Consider the following 17,678-nt stretch of genomic DNA (forward strand, 5'->3'; position numbering starts at 1 on the left):
GCTTGTGCTTTTACAGAATGCCGTCGGAGAAAGAAAACTCAGACAGGAGGAGGTTGTGGATTTGTGCGATTAGACGTGGTTCAGTCGCTGGGGAGGGCAAATGGCTACCATCAAAGTACACACGTCTTTGCGGCCAACATTTCATCAAAGGTAAGCTCAAGTAACGTTAACGGGGTATTTTAATCATTATTGTAACGTTACTTGAGCTTACCTTTGAGGAAATGTTGGCCGCAAAGACGTGTGTACAAACGGCTGAACAAACACTGCGTGAGAACCTAGTCGACTTGGCTGGCAGCGAATGAACAAGTTTGTTTTTTGACCGCCAGGTGGGCGTTCCCGGCAGCACGTAACGCCCCTTGAAAGCTATGAATACTGACATAGGCCAGTCATATCGCTTAATGATGCAAACTATATCTCTTGAAATGAAGCTCTCTTTGCCCCGTCATCCCTCTCACAGTGAATTCTATGTACATAGCAAATAATGAGTCAGGCGGATTTGTCAGCCTTTTACATCCTCCTAAGCTGCCACTGCCATTAATTATGAATGCTGCATTCTGTTTCAAAGACATTTTGTAACAGTGACAGACATATTTTGCTGGTTCTGTGACAGCTTAGCCTGTGTGTTTTCTTCATCTATTTTATTCATCCAACACCACCACTTGAAGCATTTCTTTCCAAAATGCTGTTTATCCATTTTTGGAACAAATTGGTGCACTTCTTAAAAGATAGGCTGCCGGTAGTTATTATTATTCTCAAATGCGTAAGTATGTTGTAAGCACAAAGTCTTCGGTAACATAAGAAGAAATAGTTTTTCTATATTGCCGAGTAGTTTGCACTGCACTTTGTAAAAGCAGATTTTACAAAGTGCTTTTACAAAACGGCTTAAAAGCAAGAACAGTAATGTATCTAAAAGCAGATAAAACCTATGAATGAAGGACACAACTTATGGTGAAGGAGATAAACAGAAATTTCACGTTGGGTTTTACTGTTTTAGTAGCCACTATTTTAAGAGTTGTTGCCTTTTTCGTTCCCATTGTTGGATATGTCATTTTGGACAGACTTGTGTTGATTTTGCAGCCCACAGTGTTCATTGTGTTGAATGTCCAGCTGTATCTTTGCATGGGATGAATAGTTAGCGGTGATCATTCATAAACATCTGAACCAGCACTAGTCGTCACACCTGTGGTATCATTCTAAATTAATCAGGACTCAAGAATCAAGAGCAGATTTGTCTGATTTTACATAGTAAAGCATTTTAGTTTTTTCCCTATCTGTATGATGAAGTGTATATCTGGGTGCAAACATGTTTAACTATACATTCAGGCATTATATTGTTTTTTTTTTATGTGTGCACATACCATGGACTCTATGTACATTTGGACACATACCCTTATGTCGATCTTCCCCTGCGTGTGTGTGTGTGTGTGTGTGTGTGTGTGTGTGTGTGTGTGTGTGTGTGTGCGCGTGTGTGTCTGCCTGCATGCATCTGTTGTGTGTATTCATGCATGTAAGTATGCATTCAAATATTTGTGAATGTAATCAAACTGTCTGTGTGTGTGCGTGCGTGCGTGTGTGTGTGTGTGTGTAAATGTGTGCATTTGAATACAGATACTTTAAGTTGATCTTCCTCTGTGTGTGTGTGTGTGTGTGTGTGTGTGTGTGTGTGTGTGTGTGTGTGTGTGTGTGTGTGTGTGTGTGTGTGTGTGTGTGTGTGTGTGTGTGTGTGTGTGTGTGTGTGTGTGTGCGCGCGCGCGCGTGCGTGCGCGCGCGTGTGTGTGTGTGCGCGCGCGCGTGTGTGTGTGCGTGCGTGGCCAGTGGGTCGCGGCTGCTGCAGCCAGCGCAGGTGTGCGACGTGCTGAAGGGGCTGATCCTGGTGCTGTGCTTCACCATGATGCACTATGTGGATTACTCCATGATGTACCACCTGATCCGAGGACAGTCTGTCATCAAACTCTACATCATCTACAACATGTTGGAGGTAGGGATCCATTTCACTATTATTAACCGCGGTTTAAAACGTTATGGTTTTGTAACCGTAAAAAAAAGGCTCAGCTACACCGAGTATTTCTGTTCTAACTTACAAAAAAGGGACATTACGATACTGTGGAAGGAGACAACTCCTTGTTGAAGATTTAAAAGATCACCCTTCATTTATTTCAACAACAGTCACAGACCACAAAATGTAATCACCTCCCTAGGGTGTATGTATGGGAAAGGGCGAGATCGCCGTTAATTATCCATAGTATTGTGAAATTAATAATTGTGAAACTGTGATTTTTCCTCAGACTATTGTATAATCGTAGTTATCATACCATCAAAATCTGTTATGCTGGGGTAAAGTGGATTCACGTGCAGACACTTGGAAGGGCTTGGAACACTTGGTAAATTGGAGCTAGCAAAAGATGCTTGCGGGTAAACAAAGACTTTGAAGGCTGTTGCAGTCAGATGACATTATCATAAATTATGACATCATCACTCTGGCATCATTACTATGGCATCATCATTGTTGGCATCCTTGGTGACCTTATCAAGTATGGTAGTTAGAGATGCACCAATACCGATACCGATATCAGGTCCGATAGTGGCCTAATTTACTCTACTCGTACTCGCCCGATACTGACGCGGCCGCGTGCCCGATGTTCACAGAGCAGCATGTTTTGCATGGAGAAAGCTGCTGTCTGCCTGGAGCGCTTTGTGAGAAGAAATAAAAAGCTATCAGAGGTCAGTCATCAGCTGATAGAGCTGTCCCGCACGTAGCTAGCTTACAGTTAGCTGTTAGCCTGCCACAAGCTACCAAAACATTCTGTTCAACACACAGGTTATCGTTAGTTGCTCTTCTAGCAGACAATACAGTGTTGTGGAACAAGCAACGGCTTGCCAGATAGATGTAATAGGCTAGATGTCTCGTGTAATCCACACTGCCTTTAATGTAAAGGTTCCATTTCTCCCATCAAGTGTCTAAAAAAAGATCCCCACTCCTCCTGGCCCTGGTGCATTCAAGGTCCAGACTCCAGAGTCAGTTAAATTGATTGTGCGTCCAATTGTCCATTCAGTAAAAAATTGTGATGTGTTCAAATGTAATCTTGTAAAATATAAATAAACTAAAGAAAAACACCCTTTTAATTAAACATTATGCTTAATGGCAAAATCCGTCGTCGACCCCTAATTAAATACTAATTCGGTACTCTGTATTGGCAAGTACCCAAATGAAGTACTCGTACTCAGTCTGCAAAAAAGTGGTATCTGTGCATCCCTAGAGGTAGTTAACTTCTGATATTAAAACACATGAAATAAATCTCCTAGTATTAGAATGCATGAATGACAAGTAAAGTGAAATGAAATCAACTTCCTGTTAGCTTTTAACCGTCCGTTCCCTCTGTAAGGTGGCAGACCGTCTCTTCTCCTCCTTTGGCCAAGACATCCTGGACGCCCTCTACTGGACGGCCACAGAGCCCAGAGAGCGCAAGCGGGACAGCATAGGAGTCATCCCTCACTTCCTCATGGCAGTCTTCTATGTCTGTATCCTTCTCCTTAGAGTTCTCAACGGGCCTGCGAAGCCCGAGACCGAGCAAACCCGAAAAAAGAAAAGAAAACACGGGTCGCTTATTGCCAGAAAAGGCTGCGCAATTTATGCAATTAGGTGGTTGCTCAAATCACATAGCACAACGTGGTAAGAGAGAGAGGGAGAGAAGGAGCGAGCACCTCATTATCTTTGATAGCATACCTCCCCCCCATCTCCCCACATCTGTTTTACTATATCCTGGTCAAAAGCATTCTCTGAAGCTGTGGTAGCCTACATTCACCAAGATGTTGGATGAATAAAATAAATAGCTACATTTTAAGTAGAGAAAGTCTTGACAATTGCTTGACTCCAAAATTAGCAACCGGCACCATGGACAGCGCTGAGTGCCGCTCACATGTAAAAGTGCAGATTAGCCTAATGTAAATACAGACAGCCCTCCCCGACCCGTCCAATTAGCATAAACCCGGCCCTACCCGCCGGGCTTTTTTTTTTTTTTTTTTTTTTTTGCCTCCGCCGGACTCGGGCTAAAACTGAGAAGTCCACTTACAGTAGGTTTACGCTACATTTACACTCTAGGGCAGTGGTTCTCAAATGGGGGTCCGCGGACCCCCAGGGGTCCGTGGCACTTTGCCAGGGGGTCCGCGAAAAGTTTGCAAGTTAAAAAAAAAAAAAAAAAAAAAAAAAAAAAAAAATTACCGGTAATTAAAAAATAAAATGCTACATGTTACTTATTCCTTCTCAAACTACTTCCTACATGGTGCTAGTCTATCAAAATATCTTGGCTGTCATTGATTGTGTTGCATAGTGGTTTTCTGTACTGTTGACAAATTGTGATATTGTAAGTCGCTTTGAACAAAACAAAAGTGTCTGCTAAATGACGTAATGTAAATGTAATGTAATAAAAAAAAAAAAAAAAAAAAAAAAAAATCTATATATATATCTTTTTGGCCAAAAGATATGGCATATTCATCTGATGCATCCGTCAGATTCCAGCCCTCACACCGCTCCCTAGATTCACCCCTCCACTAGTGCTGGATGCCTCGCCCCTCCACCACTACATGTAGTCAATAGTCGCGCGTCCCATTCAAGACTTTTTTCGTCCCTGGCACCGACATGGTGGAACGAACTCCCTCCCTCGGTCAAAAATATATATATATTTTTTTTGCAAAATCTTCATAGTTCAATGAAAATAGTTTATGCTTTAAATCTAAAATGGTTCATGGATTACATTCTAATAACAAACCTATCAAATTAAAAGTCAAGCACGTTACCGTGGAAACAATTAAGCTTAGCCCAAAATCACAAATCAGAATGAGGGGGTCCCCGGTATATTTTCTATCTTGTAAGGGGTCCTTGGCTGAAAAACATTTGACAACCTCTGCTCTAGGGTATTTAGGCAGCACTTGTATCTATCTAGAGTGAGTTACATTGAGTGAGCCAGGACAGGGTTCATTGTCTTGCTCGAGGACACTTCAAAAGGACAAATGGCCGTTGATGGTCACACATGAGCTGTTTGTATGAGTTGTGTGTAAATGTGTTGTTCTCCTGAGTGGCTGTTCCTCAGTCCTCCATGCCATCCTCATTATGGTCCAAGCATCCACGCTCAACGTGGCCTTCAACTCCCACAACAAGTCCCTACTCACCATCATGATGTCCAACAATGTGAGTGCACACAATCGCAAGCACTGGCACATGCATGCAAACACAGATGCGTGTAGACCCTTTTCACAGGGGCCATTTTGTGTCGAAAAGGCAGGGTGAACACAGGTGCAAGCAAAACACTAATGAGGGTTTCCAACTTCCATGATTGAAATCTGGAAACCCTCATTAGTGTTTTGCTTGCACCTGGTTTACCCTGCCTTTTCGACACAAAATGGCCCCCATGAAAAGGGTCTATCACACACACAAATGCACACAAGAGCGTGATTTGATTCAGCATAAACATTTGTCCGTGTGCATACAAGCTACATTGTAGCTAGCTAAATTATCTGTATGCAAATGTAGCTCAGAAATTGGCACATGGGTTATGCCTACCCCACACTACAGGATAATTTGCAAGATTATGGCCAAGATTCCCCCCTCCCGATTTTCTCGGGGGTGCTCCCGATTTGAAGCGCGTCGGGCAGATAATCTTCCCAAATGATCCTGTAGTGTGTGGGGTTCAAAGATTCACAATCGGGAAGACTGCCTCTTCCCGATTGTGAATCGGCCATATCTAACATGTTAGATATTTACAACCCGACAGGCGATTGCATCTTGAGCAGAGAGCCAGTAGTAGCTGCGTTTCCATTAGTTTTTCGCAAAATAAACTGGTCCGCGTCCACCCGCAGCCCCGCACAGAAACAAAGAACGAGGAAATTGTCATCGAGGTGAAATACCCGTGCGTCTTTGAACGGGACGGAAAACTAATGCTATACTGCAAAGCATGTAGCCTACAACAAGCGCTTAGGTCTCATAGCTTACAGACGGTTTTCGCCTGGCCGTGCACAGTAGGCCTACACCCCGACTGGATGCGGCTGTCCGCGCAAATATTAGTTAAACAAATCCTTTCAGTGCAAATGCATTAAAAAAACAAAAAATAAGATTTGTTTAGAAAACGAAATGACACAAATGTATTATTATTATTATTATTATTATTATTATTATTATTATCATTATTACTAGCTACTACTACACCCGGTGCGCACACTGAATAGGCATTTTAAAAGTTAACGTCGAGCCCTGCTTCCAATGTGAATCTTCAGCATAATCTTCTAGTGTGTGGGGTTGCGTTTGAACAGACGCGATTGTGTGTGTGTCCCAAGATTGAAATGTTAAAAAATCGGCTCTCTCTGTCCTGTAGTGTGTGGGCTCTCAAGATTTTTATAATCTCCAAGGATTTGAAAATCCTGTAGTGTGGGGTAGGCATAAGGTAATGTTTCTGATACAGCTGCAACACTTTTTTGTATTATTATTTTCTCTGGCTAATACTGTTATGGCATTCCCCTGTTCTTTTCCCCCTCACACAGTTTGTGGAGATCAAAGGAAGTGTTTTCAAGAAGTTTGAGAAGAACAATCTATTCCAAATGTCAAACAGTGGTAAGATGGTAACCGATGCTGCTGTATCAACAATCACAGACTTAATACATCATAATTAGTAGCCCGCATACTGTATATTGTTTCACTTCATATTTACTTTTGCCAGCACTAGAAATCTTGCGCGCTATGCGCGCTCAATTCCTAGGCTCGGCCGCTGCACAGCCTCACCCGCAGCTCGGCTGCTGCATGGCCTCGCCTGCTCTATTGGCATGCACAAATGCAAGTTGAATGCAGTTCTGCAAATAGTTCAAGTTCACTTCATACTTTATTGCCGTCTCAACTTGGTTGGTTGGGATTTGTTTTGGCAAGCTCACTTAAAACAGAGATGGACAATAATGGTTAAAAATCAATCACAAGACATAAAACACTTACAATACATAGAATACAAAGTAAGACATAAGGTAAAAGCAATAAAATACCATAAAACAAAAATATAATACAACTAAAATAATATAAACTAAGAAAAATTTACAATGGGGTTAAAAGCTATATTAAACAACCACTACTACTGTCATATTGCACACTCCATTTGATTTGATGCAAAGTTTACTAATCACATTTCCTCAGGTGGGTTGTTCCAAAGTTTAGGGGCCCTGATTTGCAAATGTTATTATTTTATCTTTGCAGACATCAAGGAACGGTTCACCAACTACGTTCTCCTGCTCATCGTTTGTCTCAGGAACATGGAGCAGTTTGCATGGAACCCAGGTAATTATTTAATACATTTCATTTACCTCAAACTCTAGATCAATAGAAAGATATTCCTTTTTTTAAATGCAAATCAATAGCATATACTGCCCCAAGTTTGTTCACCATATTTCTGCTACTTCATACAAGTTGTTGAACTGTGTCCACCTCAGTGAAGGGGTCAGTTGCTTCTCATGGGAAGATACGCTGAGCAGGTGCTTTCCTGCTGTTTGGGCTGATCTGCCCTAACACCGTCGGAAGCTCTCTCCGACAAATCAAACTGAATGAGACAGAACAGCGAGGGCCTCTACAGAATACCCCTTTCATGGGTTTATCGAGCTTCTACCCTGCTTTAAAACTTCTTAATGTTATACATTCAAACCAAATAACCTTCTCTCATCTGATTAGAAACCAAACATGTTCTGCTAGATTTAGACGGGAAAGTGATGCTACAAAATTCTACAGACTGGTTCAAACCCCTAGCATCATTTCCTGTGCCTATATTTCCTCAGAACACCTCTGGGTGCTGTTCCCTGATGTCTTCATGGTCGTCACCTCTGAAGTTGCTGTTGACATCATCAAACATGCTTTCATCACCAAGTTCAACGACATCACTGCAGATGTAAGGACTAAAGCTTTCTGAGAGTCTCCTCCACCGACCAAGACAAGCTTTGGAGTGGACATGTTTTGCCCGTTAAGTCGGCTGTCTATTGCTTCAGTGATCTTATAGATTGAAATGCAAGGCAAATTCCAGCCAACTCGTTTTATTTACTCCATATATACGTATTGAAAATCAAATTCGCCTCAGCGTTTTGTCTGCTAGTGCACTGAAAGATTTTGAATTCAGCCCTAGAACATAACCAGGGTAGGGAACTAACACCAGCCACCAACCAAATGTTCCTAAATATTAGCCTCTAGCTGGGGAAATAATCGACACCGCCAGCTACTTTGGCAGTTAACCTGCATTGTGCAGTGCTATTCTGTGCTGAAATCCATTTGCCGTGTGAAACGGTGAGCGCGGCGGGTGCATTTTGGGACGCACTAGGCGCTGCAGCTGGCGGAGGCAAATTGTAACGCGCTGCTCTGAATATATAACATGTTGAAATTCAGTTGAGGTGAAAGCTGAGCAGAGCAGCAGGGGGAGTCTGCTCTCTTCACATCTGAGGGATTAGTCTGCGGTTGGGCTCTGCTGAATTTCACAGCGCCTGAAGCAGAAAACATCAGCTGTCCACTCTTAGCCATGTGCTTCCCAATAGCGAGCCTCTTAACACGGGCTGCAGGAAGGTGGAAACAAACAACATATTACAATTTTGTTTGCTGATTATTGCAGACGTGATATGAATTGCAGTGAATGTGGATAGAGCTTTTAATACATGATCTCTTTTTCGCTACGTAAGAAAGATGAGATGCTCATGCATGGTCTCAAGTATACAGTGGCTAATATAAAAGTGACTCATGACTTTGTGTGCATATTCTTGTGAGAGAAAATTAATTCATTATACGTTTATCTAGGATATTAACTATGAAATCTACAGTACTACTGAATCGTGAGTGACCATAAATCATTTCAGTTTTTTGTTTTTTCCTCCAACTGAAATGTTTTATGGTCACTCACGATTCAGCAGGTCGCTGGTTGGCTTGGTTCCAGCCTTACAACTCGTTATATAAGGATTTTTCGAAATGTCTACGGAGAAAATGAATGGGAAACTCACTTTGGGGGTTGGAAACGTCATGGAAAATCATGTGGCTGTTGAGCTCTATATAATTTATATACCTTTAAAGCATTTGTCAGCAAGTAGAAACCGAGAATGTAATTTTGTGATTTGATGGTTTGCATAATAGAATCTCCACTGATTACAGGGTGTCTAATGATGTTTGGAAAAGTGCAGTTGCCGCAATCTTTGGTGGCATGTAGTTGTAGTCTTTGGTGGCATATTGTAGTGGTAGTCTTTGGTGGCATATTGTAGTTGTAGTCTTTGGTGGCATATTGTAGTTGTATCCATTCAGAGAAGAGACGTGTTTCTTTCTCAGACCCTTACTCTGTCTTTCTCTCCCCCCAGGTGTACAGTGAATACAGAGCCAGTTTGGCCTTCGATCTCGTCAGCAGTCGACAGAAGAATGTAAGCAACTGTCCCCTTTTTCCTGCCACATTCATACCTACATAAATAAACGGCATGGCTATTCACTGGGGTTTTGTTGCGTGCTGTAATCTGTGCTGTCTGTCACCGTGTGTAGGCCTATACAGACTACAGTGACTCAGTGGCTCGGAGAATGGGCTTCATCCCTCTGCCTTTGGCTGTTCTGGTAAGACAGGCTGAAATCTGTTGCCATTCATGTACTCTGGCTTGCTGTTGTCACACACAATACTAAAGTAAGTATGTCTTTAGGCTGCATGGACCCAGGAAGCTCGCATTACACTGCTTGATTATCTCTTTGTCGTTTACTATGGAAAGGATGTGCTGTTGTATCATATGTGCCATAGAGGCCATTTACACCTGGCATTAACATGCGTTTTCTGCCATCAGATTGCAATCCGATTGTATTTTATCACTTGAAAGTACAGGTGTAAACACCCCCAAAACGCATTGAAGAAGGATTGCAATCTGATCGGCCAAACCACCTCCGGAGGTGGTCAGGGACGCATTATGACAACATTTAACACAAGTGTAAATGCAATGCGTCCTCTCAAAACGCATTCAGCAACTACCATACGGAAATACATAATCTTCGGAAGTCGGTGACGGCGCGCACACACGCAATTCCCCGGCAGCACCGCACCGGTGTGTGCCCTCATCTCGCCGCTGTGCCAGATGCGCACACACACAGGCAGCCTGTCACCATGCACCGGCTAAAAATTATTTATCTCCCCCCCGCTCCGCTTTTGCACAACAATCGTAGCGTTGCTTCAAAGTTTTGCTGTGGAGGTTTTGACACGGCTGTAACCACCTGTGTTGCGTTCAGGTAACATCCTAAATTACACTGTTATACAATTGAGAGCATAATTTCTCTTTTATATCAACACTTCTCCTTTGGAAAAGGAGCGGAAAATGAGGGAGAAAGGGTTCGAACCCTTTCCCCCTCATTTTCCTTTCATATAAAAGAGAAATTATGCTCTCAATTGTATAACATGGTAATTTAGGATGTTACCTGAACGCAACACAGGTGGTTACAGCCAATGACATGCACGGAAAACGTATGTGTGTGTAGTGTCTCGGACCCAGTGTCATTGTCAATAAACAGATAAAGAAATAGATAGACGCAGTGCTGCGTGATCGGCCATCGTTTTGTCCAGGTGAAGGGGACGTTCACTGTGCATTTGAGCTTAACAATAACCTCTATTTCCCTGTGCATGTATGCATGCACGCACACGTTCAGGGGGCGCGCGCGTGATGACGTTCGAGCTGGAGAGCAATCGGATTGCAATCTGTTCACCCAAAACGCATGTTAGTGCCAGGTGTAAATGGAATCAGGCTGAAGTGATAAAATACAATCTGATTGCAATCTGATGGCAGAAAACGCATGTTAATGCCAGGTGTAAATGGCCTCACAGAGACACTGCGGAGCGCGTCATCATTCAGAAACCATGCCCAACACGGGGGAAAACAGAAACCCCCCTCCAATCCTGGCGTTCTCCTATGCATGGTCGCGTGTTGCACACAAAGATCGTATATACGGACGTTGAACACTCCAACTTACTTCCTTGACAGCTAGATCCACATTTTTCTTCTCGCCAATTCTCAATGGCTTCCTTTAATTGCAGATTCTTTTTACAACAGCTTTTAGCAATGTTTAATTCAAGGAAAATGATGCTGGTGTTTGGAAGTGAATGGAGAGCTTTCCCCCGTGATGGGCGTGGCCTATTTCATGCAGTGTCTCTATGCTAAGAATTAAAGCTACAGAATCCAACTTTTTGACCACCAAATAAACAGGATAGAATCAACATGATGAATCTACAGGTCTGTCTGTCTGTGAGCCTGTGTATACGTCCTGTTTGCTCGAAGTTGGCTTTTCAGTGATGTTTGGCATGTTTTGGGGGTACATACCATTTGTTGTGTGTGTGGGCAGCAGTGAGCTGGCTTGTAGCGATTACTGTAAGATGAGGCTAGTGGTCATAGCAAACACCAACAAAGAAGAGCATCACAGCTAATCATGCTACAGACAAGACCTGTTAAAAAAACCAGGACAGACATCAGGATAGGATACGTCTTTCTTGGGGGTGGGAGGGGGGGTTGTATTGCAGATCAACTACGATCATGGTCTGCTTCTTCATCATCTGTAGAGAGGCTTTACAGATGCCGTTACCTCAGGATATATGTACAGTACACAGCTCAGTGTGTATATTGATAAGTGATCAGCTTTGAACTTGCTCAACTGAGGGGGGAGATGGCTATCCGGGCTAACAATACACTTCCTGTCTCAGGGCAAAACGTTGCATATTGTTGCTTTAACATGGTTTTAGTGCAATGCACATCAAGAGCTAGAAGTTAAAAACATTTCAATCTTCTAGGAAAAGACCAGCGTGCTTAAAATTGTTTTTTTCCATTTTCACATAGCAACAACAACAGCTATGATCTCACAGATCCCAACTTCTCTTCTCTCTTTCTAATGGAATTTGTTTTAAAGTCTAGTCAATTTTCCAAAGTTAATGGGCATTCACTTTGCTTTTTCTGTTTTAACAGCTTATCCGAGTGGTGATGAGCTCAGTGAAGGTACAGGGGGCTCTCTCGTACGTGTGTGTGTTCCTCTTTTATCTTGGGTAAGACTTAACAGTTCTATTAAGGTAATAATGTTGTCTACATTTTGGTATTACAGATGTTATATCGCCCCTTGACTGGGTAATCCAATGAAATGCTAATCTGTCCACTGGTCAATAAAATGTCATGACGAAAAGGGTAAAAACTCACAGCTTTCTCACAAATGTCATTCAGTTTTGTGTGTGCTTGTTTCACCTTCTCAAATGAGCAACAACAAACAAGGCCTCTCTTCTGTGCACTGAAACCGAAATGATCTCATCTGTGCAAATGTTTTCCACAACTATTATTATGTATTAATATTATGCACCACTTCAAATCTTTTCTTGCAATGTGGAAAAATTAAACTCGTTTTTTGCTTTTTTTTAATCAAATCTTTATTTTACACTTTCACACATGTATTAATGCAGTTATTTCTCATATTCAAACATAATAATTCAAAAGCCTGTCAACATGTTGAACATGTCCTTTAGACTCTAATTATTCTTCATAGTCATAATAGTGCCATGCTTTTGTTCGCCAAAACACTACCAATGTTGTCAGTGTTCAATGATCAGTGAATATGGACTTGTTTGAAAGTAGTAAGATTAAGCATTGTTTTAGTACAGTGTGCCATTACATTACTTTTGATGCAACTCTGTTCCGTTTGATTTGAACACACACACACATGCACACATATAAACACAGTCTTTTACACACTCACACACAGATACTGTCACACACACACACACACTCGGCTTCAAACACACACAGTTACATACTGTAAGCGTTGACACGGTGCCCTCACGTTCCCCCTGATAGCCCTGCTCAATCTCATTTACCCACTCCCATGGGGTTTGTACCATTGAAGAGTTTCCCTCAGAGGGCCTCCGTTGCCCCTCCCTCTGGCCGTGATGCCCTGAGATCCCTAAGGCCACCTTGGCAGTGCCCTGCTACCAGCCTGCTACTGTCAGTTGCTTTAAAAGCTTCACTGGTCTCAGGTTAATGTAGCTGCTCTATGCAAAGGATGTGTCATTGGCTCATTTTAACACACATTTCAGAGAAATCGTTCTTCACGATGTTACTAGAGCAATGGCCTTTGTGTCCTGGCATGTGGCCTTGTGCCCTAAAAAAAAAGTATGCGACGCCGAAGACCAGATGGCCTCCTTGCCCCTGAAACGACAACATTCCCTCCCTGGTTTGTACCATTGAAGAGTTTAAAAAATGGTCAAAGTCCTTGCACACAACCATCTTAACTTTGGTGCTGGATCTTTCAAACAAATGGATACATATTTGTGCCACCTTTTTAGTCTCTATTTAGCCATTATTTAATGAACTCTTTTAGAGCAGCACCCAGTCATAAGCCCACTTCCCTCCCTGTGCAGGCTGGTGGCCCTCAAGGTGCTGAACAGCATCGTGCTGCTGGGGAAGTCCTGTGTTTACGTCAAGAGGGCCAACATGGAGGACAAGCTGTTTGAGAGGCCCCCAGCCGCCCCCTCCTCCGGGAAGACCCCCAGCAAAGCCGACCAGGCCAGATATCCCACACCAGGTAAATCACAGACGACTGAAACTAACTACCACAGTACCTGATTTGAGAAACTATACTGCACTTGAGTTCTTCCAGAGCAGATACTCTTCCATAAAATTCATACTCATGAATGTAAAATTCCTCTAAAAGCTTGTTTGTTTGTTTACACACAGGTTAAGTTCGCCTTCAATTTGAGCAATACAAGTTGAATTGTAGAATTATTGCATTTTAAACAACTGTAAGTGTTACAGTATACCAGGTTGGGCTGGGCAGTCTTCGAAAATGGATTTGTTTTTCCAATGGTACCGTAATTCAAATCACAGTAATTACAATACACACTTATCCACTAGCTTCAATACAAATACATGTACTACTTAAATGCCGGAAAATGCTCGCTAGCTCGGCCACTGCGCGGTCTTGCCCGCGCATCACTGATGACATGACTCACTGATGACATCACAATTGCTCGAGTAAAAAAATATCACAATTACATGCACAAGTGACATCACTGATGATGTCATAGACAGTGTGATGATCATCACTGATGATGTCATAGACATTGTGACATCATCACAATTGCCCACATGTAACCAAAAACCTCGAGTGACATCACTGATGATGTCATAGACGATGATGTAACTGATGATTTTTATAGACAATGTCACAATGTCTATGACATCATCATGTCACAGTGACAGTTGCCCGAGTGTAACCAAAAACGTGACCAAAGTCGCAGAACCCACTTACTCCCTTTTATAAAAGGAGGATTGTTGATTGAAGGCTTTTGTTTGGAAGGTATTGTTTTCACATACCAGTAATTATGTTATGTAAGCCTGCCTGGGACTCAGGTGTTCTCACTCTGTTGTTGTTATTGAAGCAGTTATTTTTTTTCACCCTCAGTTCAACAATCCCCAGGGTTTAGTTATCTGCACCAACTGTCAGAAGCCACCCTTTTCTAGCTGCCACCAGCAGCTCTATAAGTCACTCTGTCAGTTGGTTGGTCACTTGGTCCACAAAAAGTATACCAATTTAGCCAGGTGTGAAAGTTAAAGCCTTTAAAAGTTAGAAAAGCTCCCCAAAAAACATAATTCAAATATTCTTGTATTTGTTCAGAATCATGTGAAGAACACACACAGACACAAATAGACACATGCAATTGAAAGTTGCAGTATCTCCCTGTCATCTGCGTTCTTTTCTCCAGTGCGTGCCACCGAGCCGAGGGCTTTAAAACCACAAAGACCCTGCTGCTGCGTCAAGATATATCAAACGTTAAACTCCTGCCAGCACTTTCAACTCAGTCTGCTTTCTCACAATACAGCCGCTACAAGCCCTAAGGCTCCACCATTTAACATGTACACACTATAATAATAATAATAATAATGTCTACTAGTGGGAAAAGGAGAGTGTGTTTTCTTTGCTTCTCCTTCTCACATATTTTGCTGTGTGGGATTTGAACCGGCAACCCTCCCAAGCTCACTTCTCTAAATGCTGAGCTCAAATAAATACAGGCGGCCATGGAATTTAAATGCATCGTCCATATATTCTGTAAATCAGGAAAATATCCAGCCATCTGTTACTGTACTCCAAGCGAAACATGGTGGCCTTATCCACCATGCAGCTCAACTCTGTCTCAACCCTTGTGAGACTCATGTCCTGCACACAGTCCTGATCTGGGATCAGCAAGCAGATGGAGGTCCATAGAGGCGCTCCCGGTTCTCTATCGATGATATAATAAGCAGTGTTGGGGCTAACTCATTACAAAACTAATAAATTACATGTAATTGTAATATATCACGTAACGGTTGTAACGGTGTTAGAAAATATACTTTTTAGAGGATGTAAATGCACGGTTGACACATGCCCAGGCTTCTGTTCCGATAGTGATGTCCAGTTTGTAAAAAAACATAATTCTCCTTTAACACTCTTTTAACACTGTTATCTGAAATTACATTACGGTACATTAACGTATGTATATGTACGTATGTATAATTACGTATAATATGTATGATATAGAATAATTTACATTCTAAATCTAAAATACATTTTCAAAATAATAAAACCCAGAAAGAAGAGACCCAAAAAATATAAATTTGTGTATGTGAGGGGGAAAAAAGATTTCCTATTATAAAATAATCTCTCACCTCCAAAGGGGAAAAAAATCTCACCTCAAAAGAAAAGGGAAAAAAGTCCCACCTCGCTCTAAAGGGAAAAGAAAGTCTCACCTCTAAAGGAACGAGAACTCTAGGTGACAGACAGACAAATGGGATAACAGAAACTAAAAGACAAGGGAAATAAAAATAATAGCCTTGTTGCACTGGGTGATATTGTAGGGAATGTGAGAGCAAGGGAGAGAGAGTGTGCTCTACTAAGAATTCATCATTTGTAGCACTGAATTATTCAGACGAAACTGAAGCTAACAACGCACCAAAGCCCGGCATTCTCTAATATTATGTTGGTCTGCAGTGTCTCTGCTTGTTTCCATCACCTCTATCAGATGTGAGATACACTTAATACCATGCTCACGCACACACATACACACACACACACACACACACACACACACACACACACACACACACACACACACACACACACTATAGGCACAGTAGATTGCTCTGCTCTGTCTGCAGTGAGAATTGGAAGTTTGCTGTAGCCAGTTAGCCTGAGGCTGGGTGGCGACGGCCATGTTAATATCTAAATGCTGCTTCACTCAATTCTCTCTGATATGATGAATTATTCTGTTTGGTCGGCTCTCCTAATATGCTGTAACTACGCTCACACTGTGTGTGTGCGGTCATAGTTAAAGGTCTGTAACTACACTCACACTGTGTGTGCGGTCATAGTTAAAGGTCTGTAACTACACTCACACTGTGTGTGCGGTCATAGTTAAAGGTCTGTAACTACACTCACACTGTGTGTGCGGTCATAGTTAAAGGTCTGTAACTACACCCACACTGTGTGTGCGGTCATAGTTGAAGGTCTGTAACTACACTCACACTGTGTGTGCGGTCATAGTTAAAGGTCTGTAACTACACTCACACTGTGTGTGCGGTCATAGTTAAAGGTCTGTAACTACACTCACACTGTGTGTGCGGTCATAGTTAAAGGTCTGTAACTACACTCACACTGTGTGTGCGGTCATAGTTAAAGGTCTGTAACTACACTCACACTGTGTGTGCGGTCATAGTTAAAGGTCTGTAACTACACTCACACTGTGTGTGCGGTCATAGTTGAAGGTCTGTAACTACTAGGGCTGGGTTAAAAAAATCGATATATCGATATTGAATCGATATTCATGTGAAGGAACAAGTATTGATACATAAATCCCAGTATCGATCTTTTAAAATGCATTTTACAATTATTATTATTATTATTTTTTTTTATAAACATAGGCTATAATATTATAGGCTGTGTGTGGTAGTTAAAATAGTTTCAAGTTGATGTTTATTTATGTTTGTAGTTGAAACAAAAACATAAATACTGTAGGCTACATGTGCATTGTGCATGCACCATGAGCCAGATGTACAGACCTCAAATCTGTTTGCACTATAATGTTTGTGAACTGGAAATGTTCATGTGCTGTATTTAATTTTATTTAATTTTATTTACAAAGCATTTATACTTTATGGAACACTGTATACAACATGCTGCTGTTCAATGATTCTGTTGTTTAGTGGAAATCTAAATTTGTTTGGCTTCTCACAGAAGACTGTAAAGAAAGAGACAGAAGACTGTAAAGAAAGATAAGATGTTGAATGACTATGTTGGTCATGTTTAAATAAAAAATAATTACATGATGTAACTGCTTGCTTTATGGTAAATATTAATATTTTTTAATAATGCACCAGGTTAGAGGGTTCCTTGTACAATTTACAGCATTAGTTCTTTGAGAATCTCTTCCATTATCATAGCAAAACTGGTATTGTAACTAAAATATCGATATCGAATCGTATCGTATCGGAAATCGTATCGACTTGGGACCTTGTGTATCGGAATCGTATCGTATCGGGAAGTCAGTGGCGATTCCCAGCCCTAGTAACTACACTCACACTGTGTGTGCGGTCATACCTGTAGTTAAAGGTCTGTAACTACACTCACACTGTGTGTGCGGTCATAGTTAAAGGTCTGTAAC

The 17,678-nt window shown here is 41.8% G+C and overlaps 1 protein-coding gene across 1 annotated transcript in view; it reads left to right on the forward strand.

The window, feature by feature from the left end:
• Positions 1–17,678, forward strand: part of tapt1a (transmembrane anterior posterior transformation 1a) — a gene marked incomplete at its 5' end in the record, with an annotated part of 34,378 nt that overhangs the window by 14,762 nt on the left and 1,938 nt on the right. Inside the window, 10 exons of the mRNA XM_083651687.1 lie at positions 1,816–1,978; positions 3,384–3,519; positions 5,088–5,185; positions 6,532–6,601; positions 7,229–7,309; positions 7,801–7,910; positions 9,349–9,408; positions 9,524–9,592; positions 11,968–12,044; positions 13,404–13,567. Of these exons, the coding sequence (XP_083507813.1) occupies positions 1,816–1,978; positions 3,384–3,519; positions 5,088–5,185; positions 6,532–6,601; positions 7,229–7,309; positions 7,801–7,910; positions 9,349–9,408; positions 9,524–9,592; positions 11,968–12,044; positions 13,404–13,567 (1,028 nt within the window). The remainder of the gene's footprint in view (positions 1–1,815; positions 1,979–3,383; positions 3,520–5,087; positions 5,186–6,531; positions 6,602–7,228; positions 7,310–7,800; positions 7,911–9,348; positions 9,409–9,523; positions 9,593–11,967; positions 12,045–13,403; positions 13,568–17,678) is intronic.

Source organism: Poromitra crassiceps, assembly GCF_964638095.1.
Source record: "Poromitra crassiceps genome assembly, chromosome: 15".
In the NCBI taxonomy this organism is placed as follows: Eukaryota; Metazoa; Chordata; class Actinopteri; order Beryciformes; family Melamphaidae; genus Poromitra; species Poromitra crassiceps.